At 45.0% G+C, this 14,348-nt stretch overlaps 1 protein-coding gene across 3 annotated transcripts; it reads right to left on the bottom strand.

Annotated features, from left to right (window-relative positions):
- Positions 1–456: 456 nt before the first annotated feature.
- LOC117644990 lies at positions 457–13,937 on the bottom strand. 3 transcript variants are annotated; one of them, XM_034384858.1, is made up of 10 exons: positions 13,405–13,937; positions 12,629–12,830; positions 9,712–10,092; positions 9,030–9,187; positions 8,308–8,490; positions 6,999–7,123; positions 6,047–6,237; positions 5,369–5,518; positions 1,503–1,751; positions 457–1,328 (listed from the first exon to the last, which is right to left on the bottom strand). In XM_034384858.1, the coding sequence occupies exons 2-10, from the start codon at positions 12,821–12,823 to the stop codon at positions 966–968; spliced, it is 1,995 nt and encodes a 664-aa protein (XP_034240749.1). In that variant the 5' UTR covers positions 12,824–12,830; positions 13,405–13,937; the 3' UTR covers positions 457–965. The 3 variants fall into 3 exon arrangements, with proteins under 3 accessions (XP_034240749.1, XP_034240748.1, XP_034240751.1); XM_034384857.1 differs by lacking the exon at positions 13,405–13,937 and adding an exon at positions 13,189–13,335; XM_034384860.1 differs by lacking the exon at positions 13,405–13,937 and adding an exon at positions 13,082–13,129.
- Between the last annotated feature and the right edge of the window lie 411 nt (positions 13,938–14,348).

Genomic DNA, 14,348 nt, shown 5'->3' with positions numbered 1-14,348 from the left:
GCTACTTGTTCAAAATTAGTGCCCTGGATATGATTTTTGAAAAAAAAAAAAGCTTCTACTCTACAGAATCAAATGTGTACGCGGGTACAAACTACTTATGACCTCACGCTCCTCCTTGTGTGAGTGCGCTCCAGCGCTGAACTCGGAGATTGCGAGGTGTTCTGCTCTGTGCCCCCCCCCCCTTTCCCCTTTTTTTCTTCTCCGACGACACTGAAAACCAAACGTGGTCTTGACCGCACCAACTAGTGTGGTCAAATGGGTGCCATTTTGACTGCATTTACACCGCGTCAAACGTGGCCCCTGATCTGCGGATTTAACCGTAATTTTGGCCGGTGACCAGGCTTGCTGCTTAACGAGTGATCAAGAGCGGGTTCTGGAATTCTGGTAATTTGAACCAATACTTTCAGGTTACAAAACCGTAATGGAAGAAAGAAGGGGCACAAAAAAGGTCAAACATTTCGTAGGGGCGACATCAAACTGTATATTTCAAATAGTTTTAACAATAAGGCTTGCACATACACAATAGGGCAGTTGACCGTGGATAGACAGCCCTAGGTTTTGCCTAGGCTTTCGACACTGCTGTAAGACCTACCCACAACCTATGTACACACAGATTTAAAAACAGCTCCGAGGCTAAAAAAAGACTACAATATAGGTTACGAATAATACATTTAAAAAATTATTCAGGCGCAGATTTTAAGTTATTGCTGCTCCGCTCCTTAAGAAACGCCCAAAATTAATGCATAACACTTAGAACATAAAATAAATTATTAAGGTAGAGCTTAATAGATGCTGCTGAGCTCCCTTAGGCTCAGTTTAAAGCATGCCTAAATTTACGAAAATTAATAAGTAAAAGAGTATTGAGCAAATTGTTGCTGCTGAGCTCCCAGAGGCATACCCAAGTGCTTCTCTTGGAGGGAGGGTCCTAGGATTCCCGAGTGGACCAGCTGACACAGACGCCACCCTCACTCGATGCTGACGTGAAAGGCTCTGTCCCAGTGGCCCGGCTCGCACCACTCGTCTGCAGGGTGGGTGAACAGCGAGTGCATCTCGCCGTCACAGTCGCGGCACTCGAACTGGTCGCAAAACGGGCAGTGTGGCTTGTCCTCGTGGAACGACTCCCACTCCAGGTGCAGCCCCGGGTACCTCCGCAGGACACCGGCTAGCTGGCCGGCGACTTGGCGGTGTTTCCCGTGGGCCAGCTTCGGGCAGTCGTCGAACTGGAACTCCAGGACCCCCAGCTTGGGCAGCACCACGCCGTCCAGGGCCTCCAGGAACTCGTCGGTCGGCTCCACGTCGACCTTCAAGCGGACCAGGCTCCCCAGAGACTGCAGGACGGACAGGCTTGTTAAAGTTGTTTTGAAAAAGAAACGCGACACCGGTAACGTTGATACGTTATCGCGCTAACGGTAATGCTCAGCGGGGAATGTAACGCGTTAACGATAACATCGTTAACGCGTTACCATTACCGCCGTTAATCCCCGTTAATTAACTTGAACTACCCTGAGGATGGTGGCCAAAGGACGCAGCTGCGGCGCAGACGTCTTCGGCTTCCACTCCTTCTTGTAGGTGAACTTGAAGGACAGGCTCCGCAGCGACGGGGCGGCACTGCCGCCCAGGCTCAGCACCAGGTCCACCGCCTCCGGGCGAGCCTCGTCGTCGATGTACTCGAAGGTGAGGTCCTCCAGGCGCGTCACCGCCGCGCGCAGGTACTTCTGGACCCCCGGGAAGAGATGCCGCGTGGAGGGCTCCTGGTTGCAAGGGGCAATCACTCAAATTCAGTGTACAAATCCAATGAAGTTCAGTCGAATTTCAATGAAGTTCAGCTGAATTTCGGTCGAAATTCGATTAATTTCAGTCAAATTTCGATAAATTTCAATCGAATTTAGATGAATTTAAGAAGTTTGATGAATTTCTATGTACAAATTTGGCTGGAGTCAAGGGTAATTCACCGTGAATTTCGGTGTACCAATCCCACGAATATTCGATGAATATCAGTCGAATTTCCGAGGGGGTATTCACTGCTGTAATAGTCTGTTCACCTTGGCCGTAATAATCCCCGTAAAAAATGGGAAATAACGCGTAATAATGTGTAACTAGGGGTACGCGCCGTTTTGTTTGGGCGCGTAGTAGGCGAGCGATGCGTCTGTATTCTTGTAGAAGATGGTGAAGAATTATGCAAAGTAAGGCCAATACAGGGTCAATGTAAAACTCAATTTTAAAAGTTTGGTCACAAATTGGTGAATTTTGGGGAAAGAAAAGGGTTTGGGATGAAATTGGAAGTCATTTTCGTGATCAGCACACCAAAAACTGCAGGAAAACTATGTAAAACTCGATGTAAAAATTTTGGTCCGAAATTGGAAATATTTGGAAAAGTAAAGGTCTGAGATAAAATTTGGAAGTCATTTTCGTGATCAGCGCACCAAAAACTGCAGGAAACTAGTAAAACTCGATGAAAAAATTTTTGGGTCCGAAATTGGTAAATATTTGGAAAAGTAAAGGTCTGAGATGAAATTGGAAGTCTTTTTCGTGATCAGCGCCCCAAAAACTGCAGGAAACTATGTAAAGCTCGATGAAAAAATTTTTGGTCCAAAAATTGGTAAATATTTGGAAAAGTAAAGGTCTGAGATGAAATTGGAAGTCATTTTCGTGATCAGCACCCCAAAAAACTGCAGGAAACTATGTAAAACTCGATGTAAAAATTTTGGTCCAAAATTGGTAAATATTTGGAAAAGTAAAGGTCTGGGATGACATTGGAAGTCATTTTTGTGATCAGCACCCCAAAATACTGCAGAAAGCAATGAAACCCCGGGGAAAATTTTTGGTCGCAAATCATGTAATTCTAGTTGAAAGTATGGGTCTTCAGTTGTTAGGTTTCTTAAGAGCGTTTCCTGTTCATAGTGTCATGCCACGAACCCTGACCCTGTTACTCGTCGAGTAACATTTAACAGCCAGCATTGAATTGCTTAATACGATTCACAAATTTTAAATTTACCATTCGATATCTCCTTGTTACTGAACTTATGAATACGCAATTTTATTAGTAATACCTAAATAGCCTTTCTCCCTTTTAGTTTAAACTAGTGGATTTAACTATATTGATTTATCTGCATTAATTAAAAAGAGACATATTTACAGGCAGGCTGATTTCAACTACTTTACGGAGAAGACCTTCTGTCAGATCCAATGAATCGTGTCATAGAATCCAATGTCGAGGCCACTTATTGCTAAATGCAAGTTTATCTTATTGATAATGATAGTCATGGTGTGTTATTTAATTTTTGAAACAGTTTAGCAAAAGTATTTACCTAACATTCTGAGTAAATTAAAAAAAAAAAACAAACTCAAACCATGACCAACACAAATTACCAGTTGTCGCAGACAATGTATGATTAAGTTAAAAGAATCGTCTCATGAAATCATATGACCAAGTCAGTGAATCGTCTCATTGAATCTGATGTCAATGTCAAACCCTTTAATGCGCTACACTCATCATCATATGGTTTTCTTTAAGGGTTTGTACTATAGTAAACTCACAGCATTGCAATGAAGCCTTTTTCCCCGAATCAGTGCCAAGAGTCAGCAAAGACTATTTATTTTGGCAAGATTAGCATCTGGTTTGTACTCATAGAATGTATTAATATATTTTCTAACTGTTATTTAGCAAAGCAAAAAACTGAAAAAAATAGTGTCTGAGAATATAAATGGAAATACACTCACAAAGGTTAAAAAGACCAAAACATTCTTGCAATTATCAAACACACTCCACTGACTAAAACATTTCCCCTGTGGGGGGGGAGGGGGGAGGGTGGACGGACGGACGAAACGCGTAATAATTGTTTTACTTTCATTTTTCCCTATTTCACTGAGTTGACTCTCCCGGGGGGGTTTCAATCATTCTAAAATATCGAAAAACTATGACCGTACTCACTTTAAGCCCTTCTGCTCTTTAGTTTGTTTTATTTGCCAATGTTTTGACAGGTCCCGTATTTAAGAGTCGCGGCCGCAAGTATGAAAAATTGCTACGAGCTGCCAAGCCCCTGCCAACCTAACCACGCTAAGAAACCCAATTCAAAAAGATGTTTTTAAAAATTTTTAAACAATAGTAATCGTGAATATAAGATAAACTCCCCCTGGGGGGGATTTAGGAGCCTTCCGGTGCGAAATTTTGAAACTATTTGTGCGGTAGTTGCTGAGAAACGTGAGTGAGTTACGGACACACAGACAGGGCAGACACGCACGACCAGTCACTTTTGGTACCCCCCAAAAACGGCATGGGCTCGCTATCGCTCGCCAATAATGTAAAAAATGAAAAAAATGTGTAATAATGTGCAATAACGTGTAATAACAAATAAGGGGTAATGTACGCATTTTGTACTGAAATTTTGGCACATATTGGGTACAAAATGAAATTTGGGCTTAATTCGCTACTCTGTGCAGCAATATTTTCTACCCTTCGGTGGTCCCGCCATCCTTTCTGTTTCCCCCCTCTTCCCCCACCCTTCCCTACCCCTTCCCCCCCCTCCCCGATGTTCATGTTGGCGGGAAACGGCACGGTGGAGTGGCTGATTTCATGAGGCTGCGCACACTTGGATCAGAGCAAGAAAGGTTGCCAAGAAAATTTTCCGCTGCGGGAAAGCTCAAAAAAAAAAAAAAAACTTCTTAAGGAAACAAAGAGAAAGCTCATAGAAAAGCTGAGTGAGGGGTTTTCTATCCGTACGCAGCTTTTTCATTGAAACTCACTGTTCTTGGTTACACCCTTAAAAACAAATATGAAACAAAAATTTGAATAAAATAAATTTTGGTTAAAATTCCCTGCTGATTATTTGGGCAAAATAGTAAAATCATGCTCTCCTGAAAATCTTAGAAATCCTATCGGTAAGGGGGGGTATTTGGAAAAAAAAAACCATCGGAATCTCTCTGCCCATTCAAACAAACTTAAAATTTTAGTAGCATGTAAGTAACAGCATTCTGTAATATGAAAAACTACAGTTAATGGCGAACACGGGAGGGGGGCAAGGTGGTGCTGGGCTTCCCCTTTTGGTCAAAAACGACCGTAATAATGACTGTAATAATCCTGTAATAATCCTGTAATAATGTTAATAATGTAAAATAAAGCAAAATAATGTGTAAAATGTAAAATAATGTGTAATAACGCGTAATAATTGTAATAAGCGTAATAGCGACTACTCTGTGCGCCAGTTTTCGAAGTGAATACCCCCTCGCGAATTTCCGTCAAATTTCGATGAATTCCAATCGAATTTCGATTAATTTTAAGGAATTTCAGTGAATTCTGCAAGTTTGATGAGTTTCGGTGTACAAGTGTGGCTGGAGTTATTTCCCCTTGGCTGGAGTTATTTCCCCTTGCCTGGTTGACGCGGAGGTGCAGCGACTTGAGCGCCGCGCACTGCAGCAGCACCGGCATGTCGCGCAGCAGGGGGCAGTGCAGCTCGCGGAGGCGGGGCAGCGAGCACAGCAGGGGCACCGCGCGGGGAGGGGCGGCCCAGAAGTGCACCACCTGCGTGGAACAGAGAAGGCGATTCGATACTTTAAGAAAGTGTAGAGGAGGACGACGGGAGAGGAGGAGGAGGTGGAGAAGGAGGAGGGGGAGGAGGAGGAGGGAGAGGAGGAGAAGGGGAGGGGAAGGAGGAGGAGGGGAAGGGGGGAGGGAGGAGGAGGGGAAGGGGGGAGGGAGGAGGAGGGGAAGGGGGGAGGGAGGAGGAGGGGAAAGAGAAGGAGGGGAAGGAGGAGGAGGGGAAGGAGGAGGAGTGGGGGCACTCCCCAAACTCAGGAGTGCATGGCATGCTCCACGTGGGAGTGAACCACCAAACACGTTTCTTCCTGAAGTGTGCCCCCCCCTGGAGCGGGAGCGTGCTTGCGAGGGGTAAGCACTAGCGCGATACTCGAATCACTCTGTCCGTAATAGCACGCCCTATTGCGCAGAATACTATGCAAAATCGTGGCGTAATAGCAGAAATTTTTAGAATTCTAGGGTTTTTGGGGGGGTTGGTTAGAGCTGCGTTTGGCCAAATCTGTGCGCGCATACCTCTAAAGTGGCTGCATTCCACTTGAGTTGCAGGGGCAGGTAAGGGCTTTTGAACCATGTTCCATGCACCAGTGCTCGCAGTTTCGCCGGCCTTGGGACTTCGTACTTCGCTGCATTCAGGAGCGCTGGCGTTTTCTTGAAGTAATCTTGTCCAGCTGCCGCGTTGACGTCCAGGTTGATCCCTTCCAACCCTTCAACAAAGAAATAGGCATTCAAAGAGGTCGGCCTCTCCCCTCTCTCGTTGTTGAGGCAGCGTCTCAATCCTGAGATTCTACGTGAGGCCCCACAACACTATGCGTAAAAACTACAGTGAATCCTGATTAATTATTTTTTTTGCCACAATTTACTGAAGTTCAGAATACAGGATTTAGGGTACCAGGATTCACTGTACCTTGTACAGGATTTTCCGTACTCCACCTCTGTTGCACAGTAAATCCCGTAGAAGTACAGTAGATCCTGTAAAAAAAGTAGAGGAAATCCTGCACTCTGAACTACAGTGACAGCTGTACTAATCGTTACAGGATTTACTGAAGTTTTATCGCACAGTGAACTTCATTTAAATTTTAAAAAAATATACCGAAATGGATTGATTTGATAATTTCATCGAGAACTGGAGCTTTCTGAACAGCTCCGGGGAAAATGTGCCAAGCCAATGAATTATTGTCCTCACCCACCAAATTCTTTATCTGATGCCTGAATGAAAGGCCACGTACTGATCGATAGATGGGCGGACTTCAGGCGTCATTTTGCAGGTACAACATGGGGTAAAGTCGAGGGTAAAGTGATGAAAATCAATTTTCGGTTTCTGCCTTTTTTTCAACTCTTTGGGCATCGGTACCACCAAACCTGAACATATTTCAACCCACAGCACCGTCAAATCGGCATAGGAATATTTAAGTTCGAAGAAGCATACAAATTTGTTTCAGTTTTACCGTAATCCAAATTGGTGTACCTTGGGCATGAAGCAGTCGTTCAAGAAGCAACCGTAAGTTGAACAAGCAAGTTTTCTTTTCATCCGGGTCTTCTTCGCAACTCAACTTCAGTTTCACATATTTCAATCGTCCTAAGGCAGCTTGCCTGCAAGCAGAACATAGTATTCGCATTGCATTGAGGTAAAAACAGCACACGTCGCGGTAACCCCTTTCTGAACAAGATACCGTCAACGGATCACTTCGGAGACCAGGGGCAACTTTGGACGAGCTTCCTTACCGGCCTGAATGGGAATCTAAGTACGCGACACCTGTCTGAAAACTACCCACTGTAAGCTAGTACGACTTACCAAAGTTACCCCCCACTGGTTGAACAAAGGCATACGAACTGTGCCCAAACAGCGCCTTACTGGGCGTTAACGATTTACGATCCTGGAACGGTAATAACCGTTTTAATGCCCTTTCAGAAAAGCGTGAATCGGTAATGGACTCCCAGCTGAGGTATAATTTTAATGCCCTTCCAACATGCCCTTAAGGTGAGGTGCGTGTAAAAATTGGAACCAAAATTGATCAAAATGAAAAATTTAATTCACATGACATTTTAATGAACAACATTCTTCTACTACCGACAGCATGTCCTGAAGGTCTGTGTCATGAACCCCTAGGTGAGTGGTTCATCTAAAATGGACTGATGTATCTATGCGCCTTTTCTAGTGACCCAACTCTTGCAGCAAGTGTCGAAGAAATTTTTTTTCTACTTCGTCAAACAGCCACGCATTCAATTATGTTTTATACTCATAATACTTATTGGAGTAGTTCTTCGTGGTCCATGTAAACAATGTAACAAAGAGATATTTCAAATAGCTGGCCACTTTCTCAAATCGTTTAACTCAAAGTGGTAAAAAAAAGAGGAAAACGGTAATTTTATCCAATTAAAAAATTGCTAAGTTTGCTGTGTCAAAACAAAAAAATAAAATTCAAATATCTCTCTGTCACATTGAATTATAGGGGTCTAGGTAAGTCCAAAACCAATTTCAGATAATTTCGTCAAACAAATTTGCGTAGCTGATTTTTCTACTAAATGCATAATTTCAATGAAAACAGCCTACTGCGGCTAAATGGGTGGATGGATTTAGATGAAATTTGGTGTGACATAGGTTCCTACCTAGTACTCAAACGCCCTAAACTTTCGACCACCACAGACAATTGGTATTATAGAAGTTCCTATTATCACCCCCACTCCACCTTAAAGGCAAAGTTTTTAGGCCTTGTTTTAACAGTGCCCGTTGACGGTAAATTGACGACAATAATAACCCTTCGGGACGCACGCACCTTTCCAACACAATCACGACGAGCACCGCGTCTGTTGGTTGGAAGGTCAAGTCCAGCTCGTAGATGGCGCAGCTGGTAGAGGCAAGGAGAACGCCGAGCTGGGCAAGGTGGAGCGAACTTCCCACGTTCAGCCAGCGAAGGCACGGCGCCAGGCGCAATGAAGCGGCGACCAGCTGGTTGTCTCTGAAAGTAGTACAGTGTATCGTTACAAACTCCACATTCATTTTTAACCACATTTAAACGAGTTACCAAATGGACTGCAGAGAGAGTTGTTCGGACTAAGTATGTTTGAGACTGCTGAGATTCAATAATTTCCGGATAGGATAAATTGGTTTGGGCGAGGACGGTTTTTATACAAAAACTGCGGAACACGGGGGGGATTTTCGTCGATTATGACTTGCACAATATCGATAAAATCCACAATTCCCAGTGATTCTATTCTAATTCATATTGCGCGAGTGTTACAAGCAGTGTGGGTAATCAACGTCCAGTGCATTCCGGTCAAGCAAAAAAAAAAAAAAAACGAAAAACGAAAAACACTTCCTTAAAAATTGTTCAAAAAGATTTAAAAATCAGCATTTTTCATTCATGAAGCACTTGGGGCATGTTAATTTTGGGGCTGCATGCCCCGGGTCATACGTTTCAACATGTACCTTTCTCCGTTGAAAAAATTACGTCAGCATCGCGTTTACCATCGAAATGAACCAGCAGCGGAAGCTTACTCGGGGTGCGCCTTGAGCCACATGTAGCGCCAGAGGTCCGGGTGGAGCGCCATGTCCCTCAGCCTGCGGCACACACGGCGGCACTCCAACAGCTCCTTCGGGCCCAGGTAGCTCAGCACGAACAGAAGTCCCTCGTCCGGCAGCTTGTCAAGCCCCACCTGGAGACACACGCAGTATAAATTCAATCAGGACTAAAATGTTGAGGCAGGTATTCTTTATCGCCCAAATGTGGGTAAAAATTATTTTACCACCTTAACTTGGGTGGTACATGTTTCCTCCCAAGGACTTTACTGTAAGGACAATCAGTCCCTGCATTGTCATTCAGTGAGAACGGAAATGTAATTTATAGCTTTACTGACTAGAATTTCTCGGTTGTTTTCTCGCCGGTACAACGATTGCGCTAACGTTATCCCGTTATTACAGTTTTTTTCATAACCAACCATTTTTGGAATGGATAAGGCAACAAAAGGGGCCTAAAATTAATGAGCTATTCAAGGGCATTAACCATCAATGCTACAACAGGAGGAAAAGCTCTTGAAGGCCATAAAAGTAATGCATTAATTTCTCCGGCGATTGGTGTGGTTTGCTAGCAGTTTGGACTCAAATTGCATGGGAGTAGAAATGTCTTACCACGGGGTCGACAACTATCCTCGGCCGTACAGAGTATTGAAAGCGAACTCACCTCCGAGCTGGGTTCATCTGCGCTACACTGCACTGTGAGGCGAAGTGAAGTATCCTCCACCAGTCGTCGCTGTTGCACCTGTTGCTCCACGTCCTTCAAGAGGGCCCTCGCCGACTCCAAGTCGTCCGCGGCACTCAGCTCTTGGGCCACCAGCATCGCTAGTCGGTCCTGGACCTCCGCCAAGGCCGCCACGTCATCCGAGGCGTTAGAAGAGAAGGCATTGGAAGTGGAGGCGTTAGACGAGGAAGCGTTAGAATAGGAGGCGTTAGAGGAGAAGGCATTGGAAGTGGAGGCGTAAGACGAGGAGGTGCTAGAAGAGGAAGCAGTCTTCCGCTTCTTGGCCGCGGGAGGCGACGGCTTCAAAGATGCGTCCGTCAAATCCTGAGAATTCATTTTTACAAAAGGGCAGAAAATTGGGTGAGCGTAAGGTTTTTTTCCCTCACTGAGATTCCTAACGCTATGAATATAGCACGTATGGTGCAGTGCTCTGAGATTTCGCACCAAACGTGCATGGGAGGGCATTGCACTTCATGTGCAATACACAAACATTGCACCAATTGACGCTATATTCATAGCGATTGGATTTTCAGTGTTTACTTTCAATCTTTGTGCATGCCTTGTGGAGGAGACCCTGGTGAAACTTGAAAGTATTCTTTAACCCCCCTCCCCCCCCCCCCCCTACATGAAACTTTGGCCATTTATTAGGCGAAGTATGACGAGCTCTCAGAACGAAATTAAACCCAAAGAACTTATTTGTTCCTGAAAAAAAGTCTTATTTTAATGCTTTATGGAGCGTCAGCAAAAAATCTTCCTACATCTTTCATTGGGACGGAAAGTTTTGGAAATTTTTACGGGTAATACTTGAGATGTCCTCTACAGATTTTAGTGGTACAGTTTTCAATTTCAGCTTTTGCTTTAGATAAGACATATTTGAATTTTAAAAAGTGCTTTTTTTTTGCACTTTTGGCCTTTTTTTTTGTGCTTTAACACACTGTTGTAACTTAGAAACACATTTATTGCTAATTTTTTTAGCATCAAGGTTTGTTTTGAAAAGAATAGCTTGTAAAACCAAAGTCGTACGAGAACCAAAGGATAATTCCCCAACGACAAACTTGTAATGACATTTTAACAGTCTACCTTCTAAAATAAGTCGTTGACCAACAACAAATGTTGTTAGTCAACGACACAGTATTGTAAGTCTCCAAAGATTTTGTAACGTCTGCAACAAGTAATTTATTGAGTACTTTTGTCAATAAATTTAGTTTTCATGGGTTTATTACTAAGGGGGCATCCATAAAGTACGTCCGCACTCGAAGGGGGAGGGGGAGGTGGCCTAAAGCGGACGTTGGTGGACGTGAGAGGGAGGGGGGGTCCGAGGTGGTCGGACGTCCTACTTTATACGAAGAAAATTAAGAAAAATAACAGGAAAAGTAGCGATATACATCGGCAACTTTGGCCCGTCCCGTACATTAACAAATGTGTGAATTTCTCCTTTGTGACGGGTTTGAACCTGAGTCTGGGGTCAAAATAGATGTTATTTTCGTCATCAGCGCCCTCAAAAAAATAAGAAACAATGCAAAAACTCGAATAAAAAGAAAGTTTAAAATATACCCCACTAGGATTTGAACCCGGGTCCGAACTTCTCCGATTCGTTCGAAAGTGGCACCATTGGTTTTTTCTCGTCGCACCGGTTCCAAAAATACCCCTACATGCCATGCTAGCTGCATCCGTTGCCGAGATCCTCCTCGACCCCATGTAGACCATGATGCACCTGCATTTTTTTTACAAAAAATAAACGGGACGGGCCAATTAGACGATTTGCGCCGTTTTTACGCGCCCCGCCGATGTCAGCGGCGACGGAAACGGAACCTAGTCATATTTTTATTTTTATTTTCTGACTATATTGTAATGCAGAAGGCCTCTTTTTGTGACTTAACACGCGTTTTTTATCAGTTTACCCCTAAAAAGCGCTTTATTGTTGAAATTTAGAATACTTTGGTCAAAACGGACGTCCAAAGGGGGGAGGGGGAGTCGCCGAATGCGGACATTGGCGGACTGGGGGGAGGGGAGGGTCAAAATGACCGAAAAAAGTGCGGACGTACTTTATGGATGGCCCCTAACACTAGTAATATCCTTCTGACTTAAAAGGAAAAAATAGATACTTAATTATCATTATTTTAATGGAGCAGATAATGACAAAAGATGTTGTTAGAACACAAATTGTATCCGTAATGGTCATGACAAGAATTTTGTTTCTACGACAAATTGTCACTGTCTGGATTCAACGACATTTGTTTCGCTTTAATTCATGATGACATTCTATGTTTTGAAATGACTAAATTTTCACTCATCTGATTGTTTCTGTCCAGCCAACAGTGCATTGTACTTTGTATAACAATTGTTGTACTTTGTACAACAACTGTTGGACTTTGAAAGTACAATAAATTTCTGATGAAAAATTTGCCAGGAATTTGTGTACTTTAGTTGAGGCTTTTCCTTGCAATGCATTGATCAATTTCCTACCACCGAGCAATTTCACATACTCTCCCGGTTAAGTAGACTTCGGACTTCCGGCTCGCACCTCTTTCGAAATACACTATCAAGAATAAGAGGAGTATATAGCACGTGCTGGATATACCGTAAGCCGGGGTAATATGAGACAATTTCGAGGTAATATGAGACGCATGATTTTTATCGTTAGAGTTATAATGCTCATGGCATTTGATGACTTATCCCTGTCAAACTTCACGGCAAAAATGGTACCATCAGGAGTTATTAATTTTTTACAGCAGTGGCTCTCTTGATGGCCGAATAGCGGGCTCAGAGTGAATCCTGCTCAAACCAAACTCCGTCTCATATTACCCCGAAATTGTCTCATATTGCCCCGGCTTACGGTAACGTTGAAATCCCCACTCACCTTTGAGGTGTCTAACGGCTCTTTCGACTCCAGCAGCTCCCTGCGTGCCACGGCGTGGTCCCTGCCGAGCTCCGCAAGCTCCACCTGCTCCCTGGCGATGTCCACGGCCACCTCCGCCGCCTGCAGCTTGAGCCGCTGGATTCGCAGCGTCACTTCCGCGGCTTCCACCTCCAACTCAGCCAGCCTCGAAGCCATCACAATCCTGCAGTGAGAAACCGGGGATCTGACACTTTGACTGAACAGTTAAAAAGAGGCACACATGCAGGATACACTTTCATTCCAGAAACACGACATCAATTTGAAACGAATGTGACAAAATCTCACGTTCTTGTGTCACATTCGTTTGGATGTGAATCAGCCTTAAATAAGCTTTTTCACATCCAAACGAATGTGACACAATGCTCAAATGAACGTGACATTTCGTCGGATTCGTTACAACGTGATGGCACGTTCCTGGAATAAGAGTGTATTCACTGATAAAGGCAAGAAGTTGAGGTAGGCTACTGCCCTCAATCCTCCCGCAAGGGCAACAGTTTTGTAACAGTAACTAAACGCCTTGCCTTGGTGCCTTGGGCGTTGAATAACGTAGGGGTTGAGCTACTAACTGCCCTGAGGGGCTGTCCATTAATTACGTTACGCACTTTGGAGCACTTTTTGCCCTCCACCCTTTCCCAAGTGTTACGCAGCGTTACGCTGGGCCTGAACCCCTTTACCCCCTCTTACAGCGTAACTTTACGCACAGTCTCTCAGATAACCACATTAATACTCTTATTTACCGTTTGAACTTCGCTGAAATGAGCTGATTATGGCAGTGCTGGGTTGACGGCTTGCCCGACGGGGCGCATTCGGGTCTCTCCGTGCACCCGAAAAAGTATAGCCTCCCTTGGTGCCTGGAAGCATGCTGGAAGTGCCTGGCGGGCGCAACGGCTTGGAACCAGGCGCATCAGGCTGACTGGTGCCCTTCCGAGGACGGGGTTTCCCGGAAAGAGGGTTCGTCGCCGGCAAGATTCAGGCGAACTAGCGCGCGACTGCGCTCCCCAGCGGGAAAACTCCCAGGGCGCGATCGTGGTTCGGGCGGGCTCGGGTGCCGAAGGCGCGCGATCCGGGCGCTCTCTGCTCGGTGGAATCTGGCGACTGGCGAGGCAGTGCCAAGTGCCAGTGGCTGCGTAGTGGGCAAGCAAGCGGCAAGCTGACGCTGAGCTTTTGCCAGTGGCTGCGTGTCGTGTGACTCGTGTGCTGAGACAGTGCGTGTCGGCGGGAGGTCATCGTGGTCGTGGATCGGAGCGACGCCTCCAAAGTAAGTTCTACCGATATTTCGGACTCCTCGTGGTAAGGTTTATCACAGCTCTTCGGAAAAAGTTCCAAGTGCACTGCAAAGGGACGACGCACAGTGGGCCAGATGACCGGTGGAGGAGGCAAAAACTCTAAACGCGTTTAGAGCTCCAAAGTCGCTGAACAGGACTCGAACCGAACGTGTGACCCCACCAATGGATTCCTCGTTGGAAGAGCAATCCGTTGGTGGGGTCACACGTTCGGTTCGAGTCTCATTTAGCGACTCTGGAGCTCAAACCGCGTTCAGAATTTTTGCCGCCTCCGCCGGTATTCTGCACTGAGAATCCAAACGCTATGAGTATAGCGTCAATTGGTGCAATGCAAAAGCATTGCACATGAAGTGCAATGCCTTCCATTTCCCATGCATTACCATAGGGCCTTTTCGGGA

This window comes from Thrips palmi, unplaced genomic scaffold, assembly GCF_012932325.1.
Source record: "Thrips palmi isolate BJ-2018 unplaced genomic scaffold, TpBJ-2018v1 HiC_scaffold_18, whole genome shotgun sequence".
In the NCBI taxonomy this organism is placed as follows: Eukaryota; Metazoa; Arthropoda; class Insecta; order Thysanoptera; family Thripidae; genus Thrips; species Thrips palmi.
This window is presented reverse-complemented; position numbering and strand designations above follow the sequence as displayed.